We start from the raw sequence: 18,889 nt of genomic DNA on the forward strand, positions 1-18,889 counted from the left end.
CAGAACTGTAAGATAATAAATTTGTGTTGTAAGCTACAGAGTTTGTGATAATTTGTTACAGCAGCAACAGCAATCCAATACAGTGAATACGTACACCAAATAAGGGGAAGGAGGACACTGAGGTTTCCCAAACATCTTCACCCCAAATAAAAAGATTTCATTTTATAGACTGACAATCTAGTTTGACTTTTCTTCCATCTTCCAGCCCATTATCACAGTTATTTTATATGGATTTATTGTGTTTGTTACTTTATTGGCATCTCTCCTATCCTGCTTGCCATGGTGCAATTCTAATCCCAACTCCCAAATTTCCTCAACTGGAATTCCTCTCTTCTCTGAACTGCTGATATAAATACAGGTATCTTTTAATTTCTATTTGTTTCTTGACTTTGCCTCAGCGTTTTCAAACTACCACATGAGGTTCAAAATATAGTGTACAAGTGTGATTAACATTACAATAAATATGCCCACAATGTCATGCCTGAAGGTCATCAGACAGGGACATGACTCAGCAAGAGAGGAACTAGGTCATGAGCTCCTGGAGGGCGAGAAGCTTGCCTGATTCTACAGACTTCTCAGAACTGGGAGTGGAGCCTGGGTTCAACAACCACTGTGCTCAGCTGGCAGCCAGAACTAACAGTTTTATAATAGTACCCAATCAGGGTAAGTTTTTGTAGAATTTAGCATTTAAATATTTCACAACCCCAAAAACTTGTGTGGAAAGAGTTATCCATAGGAACATTTGGTGGTTTCTTAAAATGTTTGTTCCTGATTTCTGTATAGATATACTTTAATCAAAATGTGAGTAAGTAAATCCTGTTGAGCCTAAGAAAAAATATTTTTGCTCAAATAAAATATTGTTTTCATTTAATAAAATGACATAGGACACTAATAAAGATTAATGACAACATTTCTGATGACACTTGGTATATTAAAATGTGTTAGGATTCTCTAATTTTCTATGTGCTTAAAATATAATAAAATGTTATGTTATTTACCTCAAAAACATGTAAAAGCTATTAACATATTAAAATATAGCTGGTTTTCTTTAATACCATCATTTCATTTTATCAGAAAGTAATCACTGGATGGTGAATTCCTTCACATATCATGGATTTGTGCCCCAAGATATGCACAGGTGGACATTTTCTACATCGTGATGGAGACCTGGGCTATTCATTTCTACAAAGAAAAGGGGAAACATTTGATTGAAGAATTAGGATGATATAGAACCTGAGACTACACAAACATTTCAAGTAAAGGGTAAAAAAACAAGTGTTCAGCTAGAAATAAGTTATTTTATTTTAAAACACATACAGATGAATAAATATTATTGGAAAACTTAATAAATAGCCATTTTTATTTACATAAGGCAATTACAACATGCTATGACTACTTCTATAAAGCAAAATATAAGCAAATCTTAGCCATTGACAGATATGTGTATGTATGCTAATTGGAAGCTCCCCTGATACATTTACATGAAAAAACTTTTATGCAACCAATCAACATTTTACATTTTTTATCTAGTCTTCCTCCTCTCTTTCATGATTATATTCCATTTTACAAGAAAGTAACAGGTATCGTTTAAAAAGGCAAAAACACTCAGAGATGCTACTGAAAAACAGTACCCTTAAATTTTCCCAAGGTGCAAAAACACTGACATAGGGGTGTGGGGCAAATTATATTCTGACAAAAGATACACTCTAAACTTTTCAACGTGACCCTTTGGCACTAGTGGTTTAGGAGCTCCTGACATTTACCTGGTAGTTCATGGTTAAGGTTGAGTTGCTTGGAAGCAGGAAGTTCAGCATCATTCATCACAAATTCAACACAACAGAATCAACCTGGTTCACCGGTCACTGAATCTTTTGCAGAACAGAAACCTATCCAGAATGTCAGAGAAGCTCATCACACCATCAGAATGTGTTCTTTCAGTGCAGCTTTGTTAAATCCCTGTTTAGTTTCTATATTTTATAATAGAATATATAAAACCCTTCCTTTTAAAACAAAAAAAGGAAAATTAAAGCTTCATGGAATCATGCAAACTTTACACCCAGTGCTTCCTTTGCTTACTCAGTGCTTGAAGCTGTGTGTCTGTCGCAGAGTCCTGAGCAGACAGGACGCCCAGTTGAGCTGAGTTTCTACTGCTCACTCCAGAGCAGTCCTGCACAGGACGCTCTCACCTGAGGCTACAACACACAGTAAAAGTGTGAGCGCTCTAAAACAGTCAATTTGGAGAACCATCCCACCCCTTTAGAGGTAGAGAAACTGAGGCACAGAAAGGTTAAGTGACTCACCTATAGTTGCACAATTCAAGAAAAAATAGAGAAAAGAACAAATAAACCCTTCTCCCCAGCTCATGCTCTGGGCCCTAGACTATGCTTTTTATCACATTGGGTACATTTGAAATAGATGTTTATTTACATGATCATTGTTCTACTAAGTATCAACTTTTTTACTCATCAACATTTTTTTTGATGTAACATAAAGTTACATTTTCTTAAAATATAATTCTTTTGTTGCAGTAATAGCATTTGAGAAATGTGTATGAAAATAAACGAGTAGTGATATTGGGCCAAATTCTCATTTCCATTCCTATAATTCTTAATCTTTTCAAGTATATGATAGAGGTATAAGAATCTGGCCAGGTGTGAAAAATCGCCTATAAGGATAGACCTTTAAAATTCATCACCAGTACAACTGTGAGGCGGAAGTGAGGAATACAGAAAATTGAGGTATTTTATATGATAAACTGGTTTATGGTGTGACTGGTGTGCAAACTGATTCTTTTTTCTTTCCAATTCAAATTAACAGACCTCTAGCTATGAATATAAGTAAAACATACAAAAAATAACACGGACATGTCCTTGGGAGGAAGGTCATTGCTAAGGAGTTAATGTTACATTTTTGGTCCCTGAGAAGGCAGAACACCAAGATTCCATCTAATCCTGCTTGATGGGTAAACTACTTTCTTGATATTAGACACAGTAAGAAGGACAACTCCTTCTGACCCTTAGAGCCAATTAGACAGTTGTGAAGACATCTAAACTGAAGAGTTCTTCTCTTTCAAGGCTCCTACTCAATCAGCCTAAGTCAGGATCAAGTAGGCATCAGAGAATAGCAATGGGCGTAGCTCTGTAGACCATCGGAGCACTTTCTCCACTCTTCTAGATTAGTTGTGCAGCTTGGAAAAGAGAGGTAACATCTCCCAAAAAGAATTAGGCAGCACAGCAGTGGCCTGTGCTCATTAACACCTTGGTCTCCATGGACTGAAATGCTTGTCCATACCTGGAGACACTGCATTTCAAGCACTTTACAGATGTCTAGGAACTGGCCTCTAGAAGTGAGTACAGTATTTACAAAGAGATGAGCTGTCAAGGAAGAAGAAAGATGAGAGGTGACTATACATTTTAATAGCACTCTCTTCTACCAGACACAAAACCCAGAGAAAAAGAACAAAAACCAAGCTACTACTGCTGGAATGGACTTCTGGAAATGAAAGTGAATATGACAAATTGGTTTCAAAAGTAGGAATTGAAAGAATATTTCTTATTGCTGAACCAAGAGCAGCGAAGTATATTTCACTAACATTCTAACGTGAAAAGACCGAAATGACATCTGAGTGATGATTCCTCCCTGAAGTCCCAGCTGTGGGCAGTTCTGGCCCAATGTGTGGCAGAAAGCAGACTGCCCTTCCTCTCCAGAACCTTCTCCACAGAGATGGAATGGTTCTGCACAACAGCAAAACACCCAGAGTGGTCTCAGTGCTGGGTTTGGATTATAATTCTTAACAGGCCCTACACTTGCACAAAGAGCAGAAAAGGAAGCAGTCTTTTTAAATGCAAAGATTCAGATGAGAAAACAAGGCATTGTCCAAGTAGGAGAGGACAGAAATGGCCTATTTAAGTATCCAGAATAGATGTGCAAATTGTGATCAGAAACATATGATTTTAGAGGAGGCTTGAAAACAAGTAGACATTGGGCATATTTTTCCTAGTTTTATCAGAAATAGAACCCAAAGAATACTATAATGAAATGTGTCACATGTATTTACTTTTGGAAACACCAATACAAGACCCATCCCCACTCTGGGGGCTCTCCCCTAAAACTCTCACTTCTAACTTTTTACTATTTTTTTCTTTGCAATTCCACACAAATTATGAAAACATGAATTTGTAAAATAAATACTATTAAATCAGAAATTATATACTCTAAGTCAAACTTGAAAATCAGGCTATTAGACTGCTGGTCACGTCAATTACTTTGAGGCTAGAGTCACACTCTTGAAATACAAGGAATGATATGAACTTCGTTCCACGGAAAGGAACACCCTGCCAAAGTCATCTGTGAACAGATATAAACCTGGGACAGGCTAACTGTTCTGGGACCTTCAAGTGGAGACAAGCTATACTTAGAGATGTTGTTTTCCTCTAAAAAATCATAGGAAGATCATCCAGGAAATATCACCTCTGAGAATCCACGGTATAACCGTAGATTAACTGTAATAGGGAACACCAACAGATGCACTTAAACTAAGCTTCACATGTAAATTCTAACAAAATAAACATGATAATTTCCGTATGATACATGAACTTTCTCATTAGACTCCTATGGCCACAAGTATTCTTTGAATATCTCAAACTCCTTACCTAGGAGACTGTTTCATGCCTAAAAGTATATTGACATTGCTATACTATATTTTCAGAAAGTTCACTTCAATAAATTAAGGCCTGCATTCCTAAAAATACTGATGATAAAAAAAACAAACTTTCAAGAGCTGATAAAAAGAGTAATGGACTTTTTGAGCATTTATTAACCATCAGTTAACATATGATTTTTGAAAAACTTTAAAATAATCTTGTTGCTTCTCTTAGTTCACAAATCACTGACAACCCATGATTACCACATGCACTCTTAACTCATAAAGGTATCCTTTGTTCTATGTTAAACTATCCTATTTTTATTTAGCCCCTTTGTTCAACACTTTAGGGAACTCTCTCTTGGATCTTTACAAACGTTCTTTTTGCCTGGAAAAACACATTTTTTCCTTAGTGACTAACCTTAATTGGATATTATTAAATTTCATGTTCTACGTCACTCAATCTACTTTAGCCAATCCCATCTTTCAAGTTGGCACAGTTTCCTATTTAGATAAAACATTACACATGAAGTACATGATATCTTGATGAAATATTTGCATCACTTTGTGCTTTGTTCCCATTTAATACACAAGGAAGGTTACTATAGACAGACAAATGATCTCTTTGATCCAAATACTGGCATAATTAATGGCTATTTTGCATTTCAGAAGTTCAATGAGAGGTTTCGTGAGAAATTATAGGGTGCTCTGCCACCTCAAACAACAGGGAGGTTGGCTAAGTTGTTTTTATTTTTGCTAGAAATTCTTTTGAAAACTCACTATGTGTGTGCCAATTTGTAGAAACTAGCCTAAGCTTAACTGTGCCCTTTAACTTGTTCTTGTATTACAGGGAATTCAATATATGTGCTGTTGAACAGCTACCCCCTCATCTAACAGCCTTTTTATCAAGTTAAATAATTTATTTCCTCTGAGTAGTCAAAAGGCTTACTGAAAGAGAACATGGATATATCCAATATTGGATCCCAGTTACAGAGATTGAATGCAAATAAAATACCTCATGCTACTGAAGTCAGATGTCTTTAACTGAACAATAACTACATGCTAAAAGGGTCAACTTGCTCTAATATGTCTTCAGTCTTGACTCTCTTCCAACAAATGAATATACTGTTATTTCTAACTCCTTTACACATTTATATTTTGAATAGTGAAATATTAACATATAATCAAGGAGGTGGCATTATTCTAATCTAAGAGAACATACACACAGTAATAGTTAAATTAAGTGAATAGTTCAAGTGATAAAGGCACTGAAATTGATTTGAGCTATTGAAAGTCATCCTGTAAATGGAACACTACATCATATCCATTCACTCTTCTCTGTTTGCAATTAAAATGTCTTGGAGTGGCGTGTGGGAGAGTTAGCTCATTAGAGGATTAAAAACAATTACATGTATACACCTCTTATTTGGATGAGGTACCTGAATGTTATACATGCTTAATGAAAAATAATACAACTACAGACACATTTACTGTACAGAGTTGGATCTCAGGACAACAATTTCTCCCATTCCCAAAGTTATCTAAATAAGACTATCTGCTCCCCTGCAAAGACTAATCAGAAAGAGCTCATCTTTATTTCCTATTCAAATGTTAAAATGTTTTAAAAGGAAAGAGTATTCATGAAAGCTTCCAGGTTAATGGCAATGAGCATGAGATTCCTCTCATCAGACAGAGAAAACGCCCAGGCAATCATCTAGCAACCTCAGAATACAGAGGACTGGGCCCCACCCTGGCGCTGGACAATGCTCCCCACTGTCCACCAGACCACCCATTAATACACAGGCAACTCTAATGCCAGCAATTTAGGGACTCTACTACTTCACATCAAATTAGGACCAGAAACCACATCCATTTCCTGTTCCTTGAGCCACCCAACCCCCTGTTACCTTCTAGTCTGTTTTCATATTAGATTTGTTCATCTCCCCAAGATTGAAATTGAACTCTTTGAACACCTGTATAAGGACAATCCCAACAGAGACAGTGGTGAACCCACAGGCCATCCCCAAGAAGTCCACCAGGCCCACGTTGCTCCACTCCCGGAAGAGAATGGCGGAGGCCAGCAGGACCAGTGTGGTGAACACAACATAGTAAATGGCCCCAAACACGGAGGAGTCGAAGCACTCAAGTGCCTTGTTGATGTACCTGAACTGGACGATGATGCTGCAGCCGAGCACGGCCAGGAGCACCAGGCACAGGCAGAGGGCCCGTTGACTGGACGGGTTGTTGTGGAAGATGTCTTGGGCTGCCAGCCCGATGCCCTTGGTGGAAGGCACAGTGAAACTCCCTAGCAAGGAGCAGATGCTGATATAGACCATGATGTTGGTGGGCCCATGGGCTGGCGCGATCCAGAAGATAAGCAGCAGTAGCATGAGGAGCACGATGCACAGATAGCCCACAAACACTGGAAAAGAGATGGCACATGGTGACCCAGAAGGCAGAGCAGAGGCAGCATCCCCCATCTACACCCCTACTTGCCCCTGCCATTATCGTGGTGACGGTGGCGTTCCACCAGGTAGATGGGCACACTATACTGCTCCTGGCAGAGCTTACCAGATTTACTGAGTTCATTCCACAAAAATTATTCCCATCATCATTTTTATCATTGTAAGACTCATGGCTCCTAAGTGTTTACATGTCAATAAATAAGTCCTCTCTCTATCAGTAATATTCTTATAACAACAAAGATCAATGTAGATGCTTTGAGGTTAAAAAGAAGTCATTCACAAGATAGATTTTCTTACTCAATTCAACACACCCTAGGCAGACAGTGTTCCTGCTGGGGGTTGGGGGTGGGCAGGGGTCTTAAGAAATACGTGGGAAAGTTGTGGGAGTATCTGTGGCTGTTGCAGTGACGGGGGATGCATACACTAGGTAGTGGCCAGGGGCCTTGGGATGTGTAGTCAATTCCACATAATCAACAGTCATCCTCTTCTCCTCACAACTTCTGAATGTCTTCCTGGACTTGTAAGTGAAAAGTATGCTTATCATAATCAGAGCCTAGAATCTGCTCTGTGTATGAAACAAAGCAATATTTGCATGGATTTAATATACACTGAATTTTTTAGAACTTCATCAAGAGTTATTCTCCATTTCAGAAGATCCCATTGCTGATGGCAAGATGTCCTGAGTGTCTGAGTCAACAGCATGACACCCTCTCATCAGTCAGTCTGTATTTGCAGCTGCCAGATTCTCAGCAACTCCACACATGGTGTGGGGTCTGCTGGCTTCAATATGTCTTCTCCTATAGTTGCACCTGAGCATTCTATTTTATTATAAAGTACCATCCTGCTATTTCTCCTTCATGTTACAGTTAAGGCATTACATTGAAACTTTGCTTTGAAATTATGTGTACGAGGAGGTTGTATTTTCCATGAATTTCATTCCCAGATGGTAAAGGGATTGCTAAGAGCTGAGCCTAACAGCCTGGACATGCACACTAGTAAGTGTGGACATGCACACCAGTAAGCAGGCAATGGGAGTCCCCTCTTCCCTAAAGGTGAGAATAAGGAATTATGGAGCCCTGCTCTAGGAGAAGATTCAGGAAGATACTACAGAGAAGAGATGCTGGAAAGACAGTTGAAAGCTGCCTGGGAGCCTGACCTACAAACTGAACTAACGGCAGTGGCAGGCAGAAAGAGCAACATATGCAAACACAAACAACTGCCAAGTGTGGGTGTGTGTGGAAGAAAATTGGAAGCAGCTTGAATGCAAGTGTACAGGCTTTGTTACAGGAAAAGCAGCTGGGCCTAAGAGTGGAGTGGTTTGGGCTTTCTCCCATGGGAAGAGGTGCTGCAAATGGCTTTCTAGCTTGGAAGAAGCATTTCAGAAGGGTCCCAGGCATCAAGATAGCTCGGGGAGGGGGCAATGAGGGCTGCAGTCAAAGGCAGGCAGTGCAGAGGGACAGGAAGAAAAAGTGGGCAGTGGCCATGAGAGCAGAGAGGGGACAGGAGTGACAACAAGAGGACTGTGGACAATGAGCCTCAACAGCCACATGTGAGAATTGGGCAGCTAGGAAAAAAAAACCCACACCCAGGAAAATCTCTCTATTTTCATGTCATCAACCTTAATTTTTTATTTTTATCTTTAGAGAAAGGAGCCGCTAGATGCCTCCCAGCTTTGTGACACTTGATTTACATCAGTGTTTCTCAACCCTTTCTCTTCATTATCATGCCCCTAAGGATCCTTTTTATACTTCTTCCCCTAATCGCCTATCCCTATGAAATTTTAATTTCACAGATACACTATATATCTCTTTATGTACTATATCTATACCTGTGCTTTATACATTAAAAGAGTATGATATTTTTTCACTCCCAAGGACTGGTTTCGCCCTCTGAAGTGACATCACCCCCACTGAGAATGCAGGCTTTACATTTTTCTCTCCCAAGAACTTTCCTTGTAACTTTTCCTTTCTTTCCTCTCTTTGAGTATTAGAGCTCACATATCAGCAGTTTCAGAAACATAAATAAGCACTTATTTTAAATTTCTTCTGAGGCAATTATTTGAGAAAAATTCATTCTGGTGTTTTACTTTTAGAAAAAAAAATAAGAAAAAAAATTTGAAATAACTATAATTTAATAAATTAACTGGCCAGAATAGTACCATTTTATATTCCAGGTTAAACAAAAAAAGGTTTCTCATGTTAAAAAAAATCTTTTTGCTACCAGTATAATTTCATGCCAAAGTTTTATGGTAGTATTCAAATTAGACACAATTTTTGTACACATCAGGACCTAAATATAGTATTATCATTGACATTTATCAAAAAGTAAGAAGTATTTGGATAGAATGTTCTGAAAATTACATGAAATAAAAACTTCAGGACACACAAACCTAGTTTTCTGATCCTCTTTTCATGTTTTTTGTACTCTCATTTCTCACAGTATTGGAAATATTTTGGCTTTTACAGGAGGAGATGAGTATCACAATGCTAAGTTTGGGGATAACAAACTACAGGGAGATACAGTCTTAGCTGATCTCACTATGAATCCCTTTTCAAATTTTACAGATGTTTCCGCTGCTGTCAACACTGCCAATTGAGAGCTACAAGAGTGGTCCATTTTGAGTCGCCTAAAGATATCCGATTGGGATACTGGTATGGATGCAGTTTTGGGCTGGCACCTGTCTAAAATTGTTGGTAAATAACATACAATAGTCCCCTGAAAGTAATTTACAAGAATCTATAGGCCTGTATAATTATGGTAACTGTTGTTTTTTATTGCATTTGTCAAACAAATAAAGTATTATAAGTCAAAAATATATAGGAAAAATATAGAGAGACCTCTATGGAACATCTAAAGATAGATCAAACTAGCTCTTGCCTCAGAGAGCTTCCCATCAGAGGGAGTGCAGAAGCCCGGACAAACAGTGGTCTTGAGGGGAGCACTGCTCAGAGCAGACCCCAGCAGGAGGGGCACCAGTGACCAGGGACAGCAAGAAGGCAGGAAGGAGGTGGGCTGGGGGCTATGGGAGGTGGGGGTTGGGAGCGGTGGGAGGTAGGAAGTCCATAGGAGTGAGGCCTGGATGAGACCACTGTGGAGAGGGGTGCTTTAGTAGACTTGGATGCTAACGGCACCCATGCACAAGGCCCCAGAGGTCCAGAAAGGAAGCAGAGGGGTCCCCAGCTGCATGCCCAAGGCAGGAGGGTAGTGCACGGAAGGCCAGAGGAGACAGCCCCCGGGGGAGGAAGGGCAGGAGCTGGTACGGGTCCAGAACGTGGTGACACTAGACCTCCTCCCATGCCTGAGGCAGCAGGAGAGCGCAACAATGCGGGCTGCCAGGCACAGCCCACAGACACATGCACTTGTCTTAGAATTGAGAGGCTGTGAGGACAGACTGCGGGCTACCAGAAGGACAGTCCTGGAGATGCGCAACTCTTCCGCAGAGCTGCCAGGAGTCACCTGGGTTGGTTAGCTTCTCCTCCAGCTCGGCCTGAGTGGTCACACTCTCGGACTTCGGGGAGTGGATAATCAGCACAACAGAACCTGCACAGCTTAGCAGACACCCCAGCTTGCCCAAGATGTTGAGCTTTTCCTTCAGAAGATAAGAGGCTAAAATGGACCTTTAATTAAAGAACAGAAATCATTAAAGTTTAAATCATATTATCTGAACTGTTTCTACTAATTGCAGTTACTTTAGAAAAGTCACATTTTCCTTATAGCCATGTTTTATTTTTAATTTAGTTTTAAGGGCAGAAAAGAATATGAATTTATTGAAGTTGTTATTTCAACACACATGATTTTCATACCAATTTCATGCATAGCAAGTACATGTTAATGACTCAACTCACACTGCTACATATTATTTCAGTAGATACAAAATATATCAGAATAAAAAAATAAGTTTTATGATTGACTAAAAATAAAAATATTGCATCCTTATTTATAAAGGCAAATAATGAAAAAAAACTAAGTGAGAAAGTAGGATATGAAAACTGTTAAAATAATTACAAGTAATTCATAATAAAAACACACCTTGGAAGTGGTTTTTTTTGTGAGGAAGATTGGCCCTGAGCTAACACCTGTTGCCAATCTTCCTCTTTTTGCTTGAGGGAGACTGTCACTGAGCTAACATCTGTGCCAGTCTTTCCTTTATTTTATGTGGGATGCCACCAGAGTTGTGGCTTGACGAGTGGTGCTAGGTCCATGCCCGGGAACCAAACCTGCAAACCCTGGGCCACCAAAGTAGAACACGTGAACTTAATCACTACACCGCTGGGCTGGCCCCCATAATAAAAACACAATATAAATTAAGTGAGAAAATACACAAACAAGACAAAATCAAAATGCTAACAGTAATTGCATTATGGTAGGAGTATGGGTGATGGATTATTTTCTCTTCTCTAATAGCCAAAACTTTTACAATGTGGTCACGTTACTTTTTTCATGCAAAAAAAAAGAAAAGTGTTCCTCACAAAATATCTATAATCTTAAGGCTGGCGATATGTTTCTTCTCTTATTTCCCTGTATAACATCAGTATACAATTTGAATTGGAAAACCTGAGCTTTTAGTAAATCATGGGACTGGTCACTGTCACTTTGCTGGTATCTATGCCAAGGGCACTCAGGGAACATGAACATCCATGAGGAGGGCACATCACGCCCAGATATATACTGGATTATTTCCTGTTTAATCTTCATTTTGCAGATAAAGAAACTGAGCCTCAGAAAGAATTAGCATTGACTCAAGGCCACAAAGCTAATAAGAGGTGAAACTATGGCAATGACATACCCATAAGACCAAAGATCCGTTCTTTTCCCTTAATACCATTTTGTGTCTCTGTCCCTAGACAGCCTGGTCCTCAAGGAGACTCCAGCAGTGTAGGTGGGGAAATAAGCAACACCACTGAAAGAACCAAGAAACGATACAAGAATATACACCTGGTGTTAAATTGAGGGGCTCCATGTAGCTGTGCAGAGAGGTGGAAACCAAAGGACTGAGGGGCTCTCAGAGAAAGAGGTGGGCCTGGGACCAGCCTAGGATGATGGGTGGGCTGTGCTAAGGAGAGAAGGGGCTGCCACGCATGGAAGCAGAGAGGCAGAAATAAGCCTGGACCATGAGGCCAGCTCATCTCTTATTCCACAGTAAAATACTAGAGTACAAATTCAACAGTACCATACAATAGTACTATAAAACAGAATGTATGAATAGAAACTATCTGTAAAGTAGAGTGTCGTAATAGAAAATCTGAGGTATAGTAAGGCCAATAGACCAAGAAACAACTGATAGTTTATTACTCTCAGTTTCCAAGATGAGGGGTCACGACACACCATACACACCATGCACACCATGTAACACATCATGCAGGGCCACACAGGGAAGCACCAGGGCCAGTCATGAGGCAGAGGGAGCAAGGGGAAAACATGAGCAAGAGTCTTTATGGTGTTTTCTGTGGGAAGGAATGGGTGAGGCAGGGTAAGCAGGTTTAGGATTGGCTAGTTTGAATAACTTCAGGACTCTGGGGCATAGGGGCTGTCCCTAGTTGTCTGGTACCTGGCCCTGGGGAGATTAGGGCAGGTGGATAGTGACCAGGAGTGTGAGTCCAATAAAGGAGGTGCTTGTGTTGTGGACTCTGGACTGGTTGGTTTACATTTGAAAAGCATTCCCCCCACGCCCTAGCTGGGGAAAAACTCCTCCTAAGGAGGGGCTGGGAGTGATGAAGGAGGCAGGAGACCAAGGCAAGGTGACTCAGGAACATTACTGGATTGTCCAGAACAAGGCGTCTCTGGCATATGCATGTAGGGCAGATGTTAAAGCACCAAGTTTAGAGAAGCTAGAAACATTATCCTTACAGTACTGTGTCATTTAAGGACACAGTAAGAAGGGATCTGGGCAGCTGCTTATCTTTGAGTCTGTTCCTCATGGAGAACTAGTCCTTGCCTCTGCTCTGTCGCCTGGAATGGACAACCCCAAGGTGGATGGAATTGGGGCAGAGCATCTGTCTAACGGGCCTCCCCTAGCAGGAAATCACCAACTGTCCAGCTCAAAGCCTTTCTTCTCTCCCTCTTCCCAGGCTGCAGTAACTAGAGCCTATTGACTTTTGAGCCTAGATTAAATGAAAGGCAGCTGAAAGCTCTTTGACTTAAATCAGGAGTCAACAAACCATGGCCTCAGGCCCAATCCAGCCCTCCATCTGTTTTTGTAAATAACATCTTATGGGATTGCAGCCTTGTCTCCATGTTTGGTCTGGTCCGTGGCTACTGTCCACTACAATGGTAGAGTTGAGCAGTTGCAACAGGGGCCACATGGTCCACAAAGCCTAAAATATTTACCATCTGGCCCTTGACGGAAAAAGTCTGCCACTCCTTGAGTTAAATGGTTAGCAAGACCTGATCACTCAGCTACCTGGATAGCTGGTCTGAGGTGGAAGCACAAGCTCCATGTTGGCATCAGGACACAACAACACAGAGGAGCAGAGTCCCCAGTGGTGAGGGTTGGGGAATGGGGTAGTGTGAGAGGAGGGAGTGGAGAGGAGTGTGACCAAGAAAAGGCAATAGAAAGAGGGGGAAAGAAACTTCATGCTGAGAGAGAGTCAATAAACTGTCTCAAACTTACAGTAATAGGAAACAAACAAAAGTGTGCTGTAGAATTGATAGCAGGGTCTTGAGGAGATATTTTACACCCATGTTTATAGCAGCATTATTCGCAATAGCTAAAATGTGGCAGCAACTCAAGTGCCCATTGATGGATGAATGGATAAGAAAAACATGATATATACATATAATAGGATATTATCAGCCTTAAAAAAGGAAGAAAATTCTGACACATACTGAAACATGGATGAACCTGGAAGACATTATGCTAAGTGAAACACACAAGTCATAAAAGACAAATACTGTATGATTCCACTCACATGAGGTCCCTAAAGGAGTCAAATTCATAGAGACAGAAAGTAGAGTGGTGGTTGCAGGAGGTGGGGAGAGGTGAATGAGGAGCTAATGTTTAATGGATATGGAGTTTCACTTTTACAAGATAAAAAGAGCAATGGCGATGGATGGTGGTGATGGTTGCGCGATATTATGAATGTATTTGAAACCACTTACAAACGGTTACGACAGTAAATTTTATGTTATGTGTATTTTACCACAATTTGAAAAAAATGGAAAAAAATGTGTGCTGTGGCCAGAGGGCAGGAGAGAGCCCACACTCCAGTGGGGGTGGCCGTTTGGAGGAAATTTAGGTTATGAGAAGGAATCACATACCATGGAAAGATTCACCAAAAGAAGAAAAAATGCTGTGGAGGTAGGAATTTGGTTTAGGAAAACTCAGGGATTTACTAGATTGACTAGATATTTTATTATATGTCAAGTACTGTTACATAAAATCATATCAACTTTTTAAGAGAGCAACTTATCATGACAGTTTATTTGCCAAAGTTGTGATATTTTATAGTGGAAAAGTGAGTGCTAATTTTATTGGTAAAAGAAAAGTCAGACTTTTTTTTTTTTTTACTTAAGAGTGCATATAGGAGCTGGCTCGGTGACGTAGTGGCTGAGTTCACACACTCTGCTTTGGCAGCCTGGGGTTTGTGGATTCAGATCTGGGCACGGACCTATGCACCGCGCTTTAACCCATACTGTGGTGACATCCCACATACAAAAAATAGAGGAAGACTGGCACAGATGTTAGCTTAGTGAGAATCTTCTTCACCAAAAAAAAAAAAAAAAGTGTGTATAAATACATTATCCATGAGTGATATAAAGGGTATTTTAGAGTATGTTCACTTTCCACTTACACATTTACTTGGGGCAAGGAATGAATCTATGTACATACTGATTCAAACGGTACTTTCTAAAACAAATCTGAAGAAATTGATGCCGCATTTCCAAGACAGTGGTAGCTACAACCCTGTTACAAACCACAGCATTAATAAATACTTAGTGGACATATTATTAGAAGTTAAAGAAAAAGTGAAGGAAAAGTCTTTCAAAGGATTTCTATCTTTCCTCTTCCAGACAGCATCTTGTGTCATATTGAATGAATATCAAATGCTGAAACACCATCTTAGCCTTATTTGCCCAAATTTTATTATAAACAACACTACAACATAAAAGGTAATTTGAAATAGAAAACGACAAAAATCCCCCTACTCTACCAAACACTTCCATTCATTCTAACACTCTCCTCAGCTCCATGCAGACCGACTCGTCTTCCCTGCACTCGCAGTGGGCTGCGTCATGCTGGGTTTGTTCCCCTTTATCCACCTGCCCATCCAGGAAGTTTACTGTTATTTCATATGAGAGAATACTTAGTAGAGTTCCAGGCATGTGGAGCTCAATAAATGTGGTTTTCTTTCATTTATTAAACTGCCCAAATATGCTATAAAACTGTACTTTTCTTTGACTATTCAACATTGTTTGACATTTAGATTGGTGCACACAGCTATAATAAATATTTTTTTTCCTAATCATTTTCTAAGATTAAATTTTCCAGAGTAGGACTCTGGCTTTAAGATCAAGAACACTTAGATGATTCTGGATACCCACTGCCACTCTGCCTTCTGATAGGTTGTACTAATTTGAAATGGACACCCATTCTATTTTCTTTCTTTTCTTTTTACAGCTTTAGGGAGATACAATTCACATACCATAAAATTCACCCATTTAAAGTGCACATTCGTTGGCTTTTAGTATGTTCACAGAATTGTGCATCTATCACCACAATCAATTTTAGAACATTTTTATTATACCAAAAGAAACTGATGTATCACCCTTAGCCATCACTTGCCAATCTCCCTCAAGCCCCCAACCCAAAGCAACCATGAGTCTACTTTCTATATATATCTGCCTATTCTGGACATTTCATATAATTGAATTATACAATATATAGTCCTTTGTGAATGACTTTTCTCACATAAAATAATGTTTTCAAGGTTCATCTATACTGTAATGTATATGACTATTTCACTTGTTTTCTTTTCTAATAGTATTCCATTGGATGGATATACCATTTATTCTATGTCCTTCATCAGTTGATAGACATTTGGATTGTTTCTGCTTTTTGTCTCATGAATAACGCTACTATAGACATTCATGCACAAATCCTTGTATGGGCATATGTCTTCAGTTCTGTTGGGTATGTACCTAGCAGTGGGTTTGCCAGATCATATGGGAACTCTATGTTTAACTGTTTGAGGAAATGTCAGACTATTTTCCTAAGCAGCTGCACCATTTTGCATCCTCACCAGCAGTATATGAGGGTTCCATTTACTCCAAATCCTTGCCAATACTTGTTAATGTCATTCTTTTTGACTATAGCCATCCAAGTGGGTACAAGGTGCTATCTCATTGTGGTTTTGATTTGCATTTCCCTGATGGCTAATTATCTGCATTATTTCTTATGTTAATTGGCCACTTGTATATCTTCTTTGGCGAAATGTCTACTGAGATCCTTTGCTCATTTTTAATTAGGTTATTTGTCCTTTTATTGATGGTTGTATGAGTTTTTATATAGTCTAAATACAAATCTGTTATCAGATATATAATTGGAAATTTTTTCTACTCTTTCAGTTGACTTTGCACCTTTTTTCCAGCTTTACTGAGATATAATTGACCTATAACATTGTGTACATTTAAGGTATACAATGTGTTGATTTGATACACATATACGTTGCAAAATCATTGTCACCATAGTGTTAGCTAACACCTCTATCACATCACATAATTACCATTTCTTCTTTGTGGTGAGAATAGTTAAGATCTACTCCTTAGCAACTGTCGTGTATGTAGTACAGTATTATTAACTATAATCACCATGCTGTATAGTAGATCCCCAGAACTTATTCAACTTATGACTAGAAGTTCATACCCTTTACCAACATCTCCTCATTCCCCCAAACCCCAGCACCTGGTAACCACTATCCTACTCTCTGTTTCTATGGGTTCAGCTTTTTTAGATTCCACATATTAAGTAACAGCATACAGTGTTTGTCTTTCTCCATGACTTATTTCATTAAGCATAATGCCCTCAAGGTTCATCCATGTTGTTGCAAACTGCAGGATTTCCTTCTTTCTCATGGCTGAGTAATATTCCATTGTGTATCTACCCCATATATTCTTTATTCATTCATCCATTGATAGACACTTAGGTTGTTTCCATATCTTGGCTATTGTGAAGAATGCTGCAGTGAACATGGGGATATAGATATCTCTTCAAGATCCTGCTTTCATTTCCTTTGGATGTATACACATCAGTGGGATCCTGGGTCATACAGTAGTTCTATTTTTAATTTGTTGACCAATTTACATTCCCACAAACAATGCATGATGGTTCCCTTTTCTCAACACCCTCACCAACACGTGTCTCTTGGGTTTTTTTCTTTTTTATGACAGTCATTCTAACAGGTATGAGGTGATATCTCATTGTGGTTTTGATATGCATTTCCCTGATAATTAGTGATGTTGAGCATCTTTTCATGTACTTGTTCACCATTCATATGTCTTCTTTGAAAAAATGTCTATTAAGATCCTCTACCCATTTTTTATCCAGACTATTTTTTTGCTAAGTTGTATGAGTTCTTTATATAATTTGGATATTAATCCCTTATCAGATCTATGATTTGCAAATATTTTCTACCATTCTGTAAACCTTCTCATTCTGTTGACAGTTTCCATTGCTATGCAGAAGCTTTTTAGTTTGACGTAGTCTCAGTTGTTTATTTTTGCTTTAGTTACCTTTGTTTTTGGTGTCAAATCCAAGAAATCATTGCCAGGACCAATATCAAGGAGCTTATCCCCTATGTTTTCTTCTAGGGGTTTTATGATTTCAGATATTATGTTCAAGTCTTTAATCCATTTAGAGTTGATTTTTGGGTGTGGTGTAAGATAGGAGTTCAGTTTCCTTCCTTTGCAGGTGGCTGTCCAGTTTTCCCAACACTATTTATTGAAGAGACTGTACTTTCCCCATTGTGTATTCTTGGCTCCTTTGTCGTAAATTAGTTGACCATATATGCATGGGTTTATTTCTGGGTTCTCTATTCTGTTCCATTGATCTATGTGTCTGTTTTTATGCTAATACCATACTGTTTTGATTACTATAGGCTGTACAGTCACGCATCATGTAATGACACTTCATTCAGTGATGGACCACATATATGATAGTGGTCCCATAAGATTAGCACCATGTAGCCTAGGTGTGTAGTAGGTTATACCATCTAGGTTTATCTCAGTATAGTCTACGATGTTCGCACAATGTCAAAATCATCTAACAACACATTTCTCAAAACCATCATTAAGGAACAGAGGACTATAATATAGTTTGAAGTCAGGAAGTGCGATGCTCCAGGTTGTTATTCTTTCTCAAGATCGCTTTGGCTACTCAGGGTCTTCTGTGGTCCCATATAAATTTTAGAATTGTTTGTTCATCTCTGTGGAAAATGCCATTGGAATTTGGGTAAGGATTGCATTGAATCTATAGATGGGTTTGGGTAGTATGGTATTGTAACAATATTAAGTCTTCCAACCCATGAGCATGGAATATCATTCCATTTATTTGTCTTTGTCAATTTCTTTCATCAATGTCTTACAGTTTTCAGTGTATATATCATTTTACCTCCCTGGTTAAATTTACTCCTAGGTATTTTATTCTTTCTGATGTAATTGTAAATGGGATTGTTTTCTTAGTTTCTCTTTCTGATAGTTTGTTCTTAGTGTATAGAAATGCAACTGATTTTTGTATGTTGATTTGTATCTTGCAACTTTACTGAATTCATTTGTTCTAACATTTTTT

General features: G+C 39.1%; 1 protein-coding gene across 1 annotated transcript in view; it reads right to left on the reverse strand.

Annotated features, from left to right (window-relative positions):
* Nucleotides 1–1,331: 1,331 nt before the first annotated feature.
* The window catches only part of NIPA1 (NIPA magnesium transporter 1), a 50,352-nt gene continuing 32,794 nt past the window's right edge, over nt 1,332–18,889 (reverse strand). Inside the window, exons 4-5 of the mRNA XM_046654777.1 lie at nt 10,564–10,724; nt 1,332–7,064 (exon numbers count right to left, since the gene is read on the reverse strand). Coding sequence (XP_046510733.1) covers nt 6,553–7,064; nt 10,564–10,724 — 673 coding nt within the window. The 3' untranslated portion in view covers nt 1,332–6,552. The remainder of the gene's footprint in view (nt 7,065–10,563; nt 10,725–18,889) is intronic.

Source organism: Equus quagga, chromosome 2, assembly GCF_021613505.1.
Source record: "Equus quagga isolate Etosha38 chromosome 2, UCLA_HA_Equagga_1.0, whole genome shotgun sequence".
Lineage (NCBI taxonomy): Eukaryota > Metazoa > Chordata > Mammalia > Perissodactyla > Equidae > Equus > Equus quagga.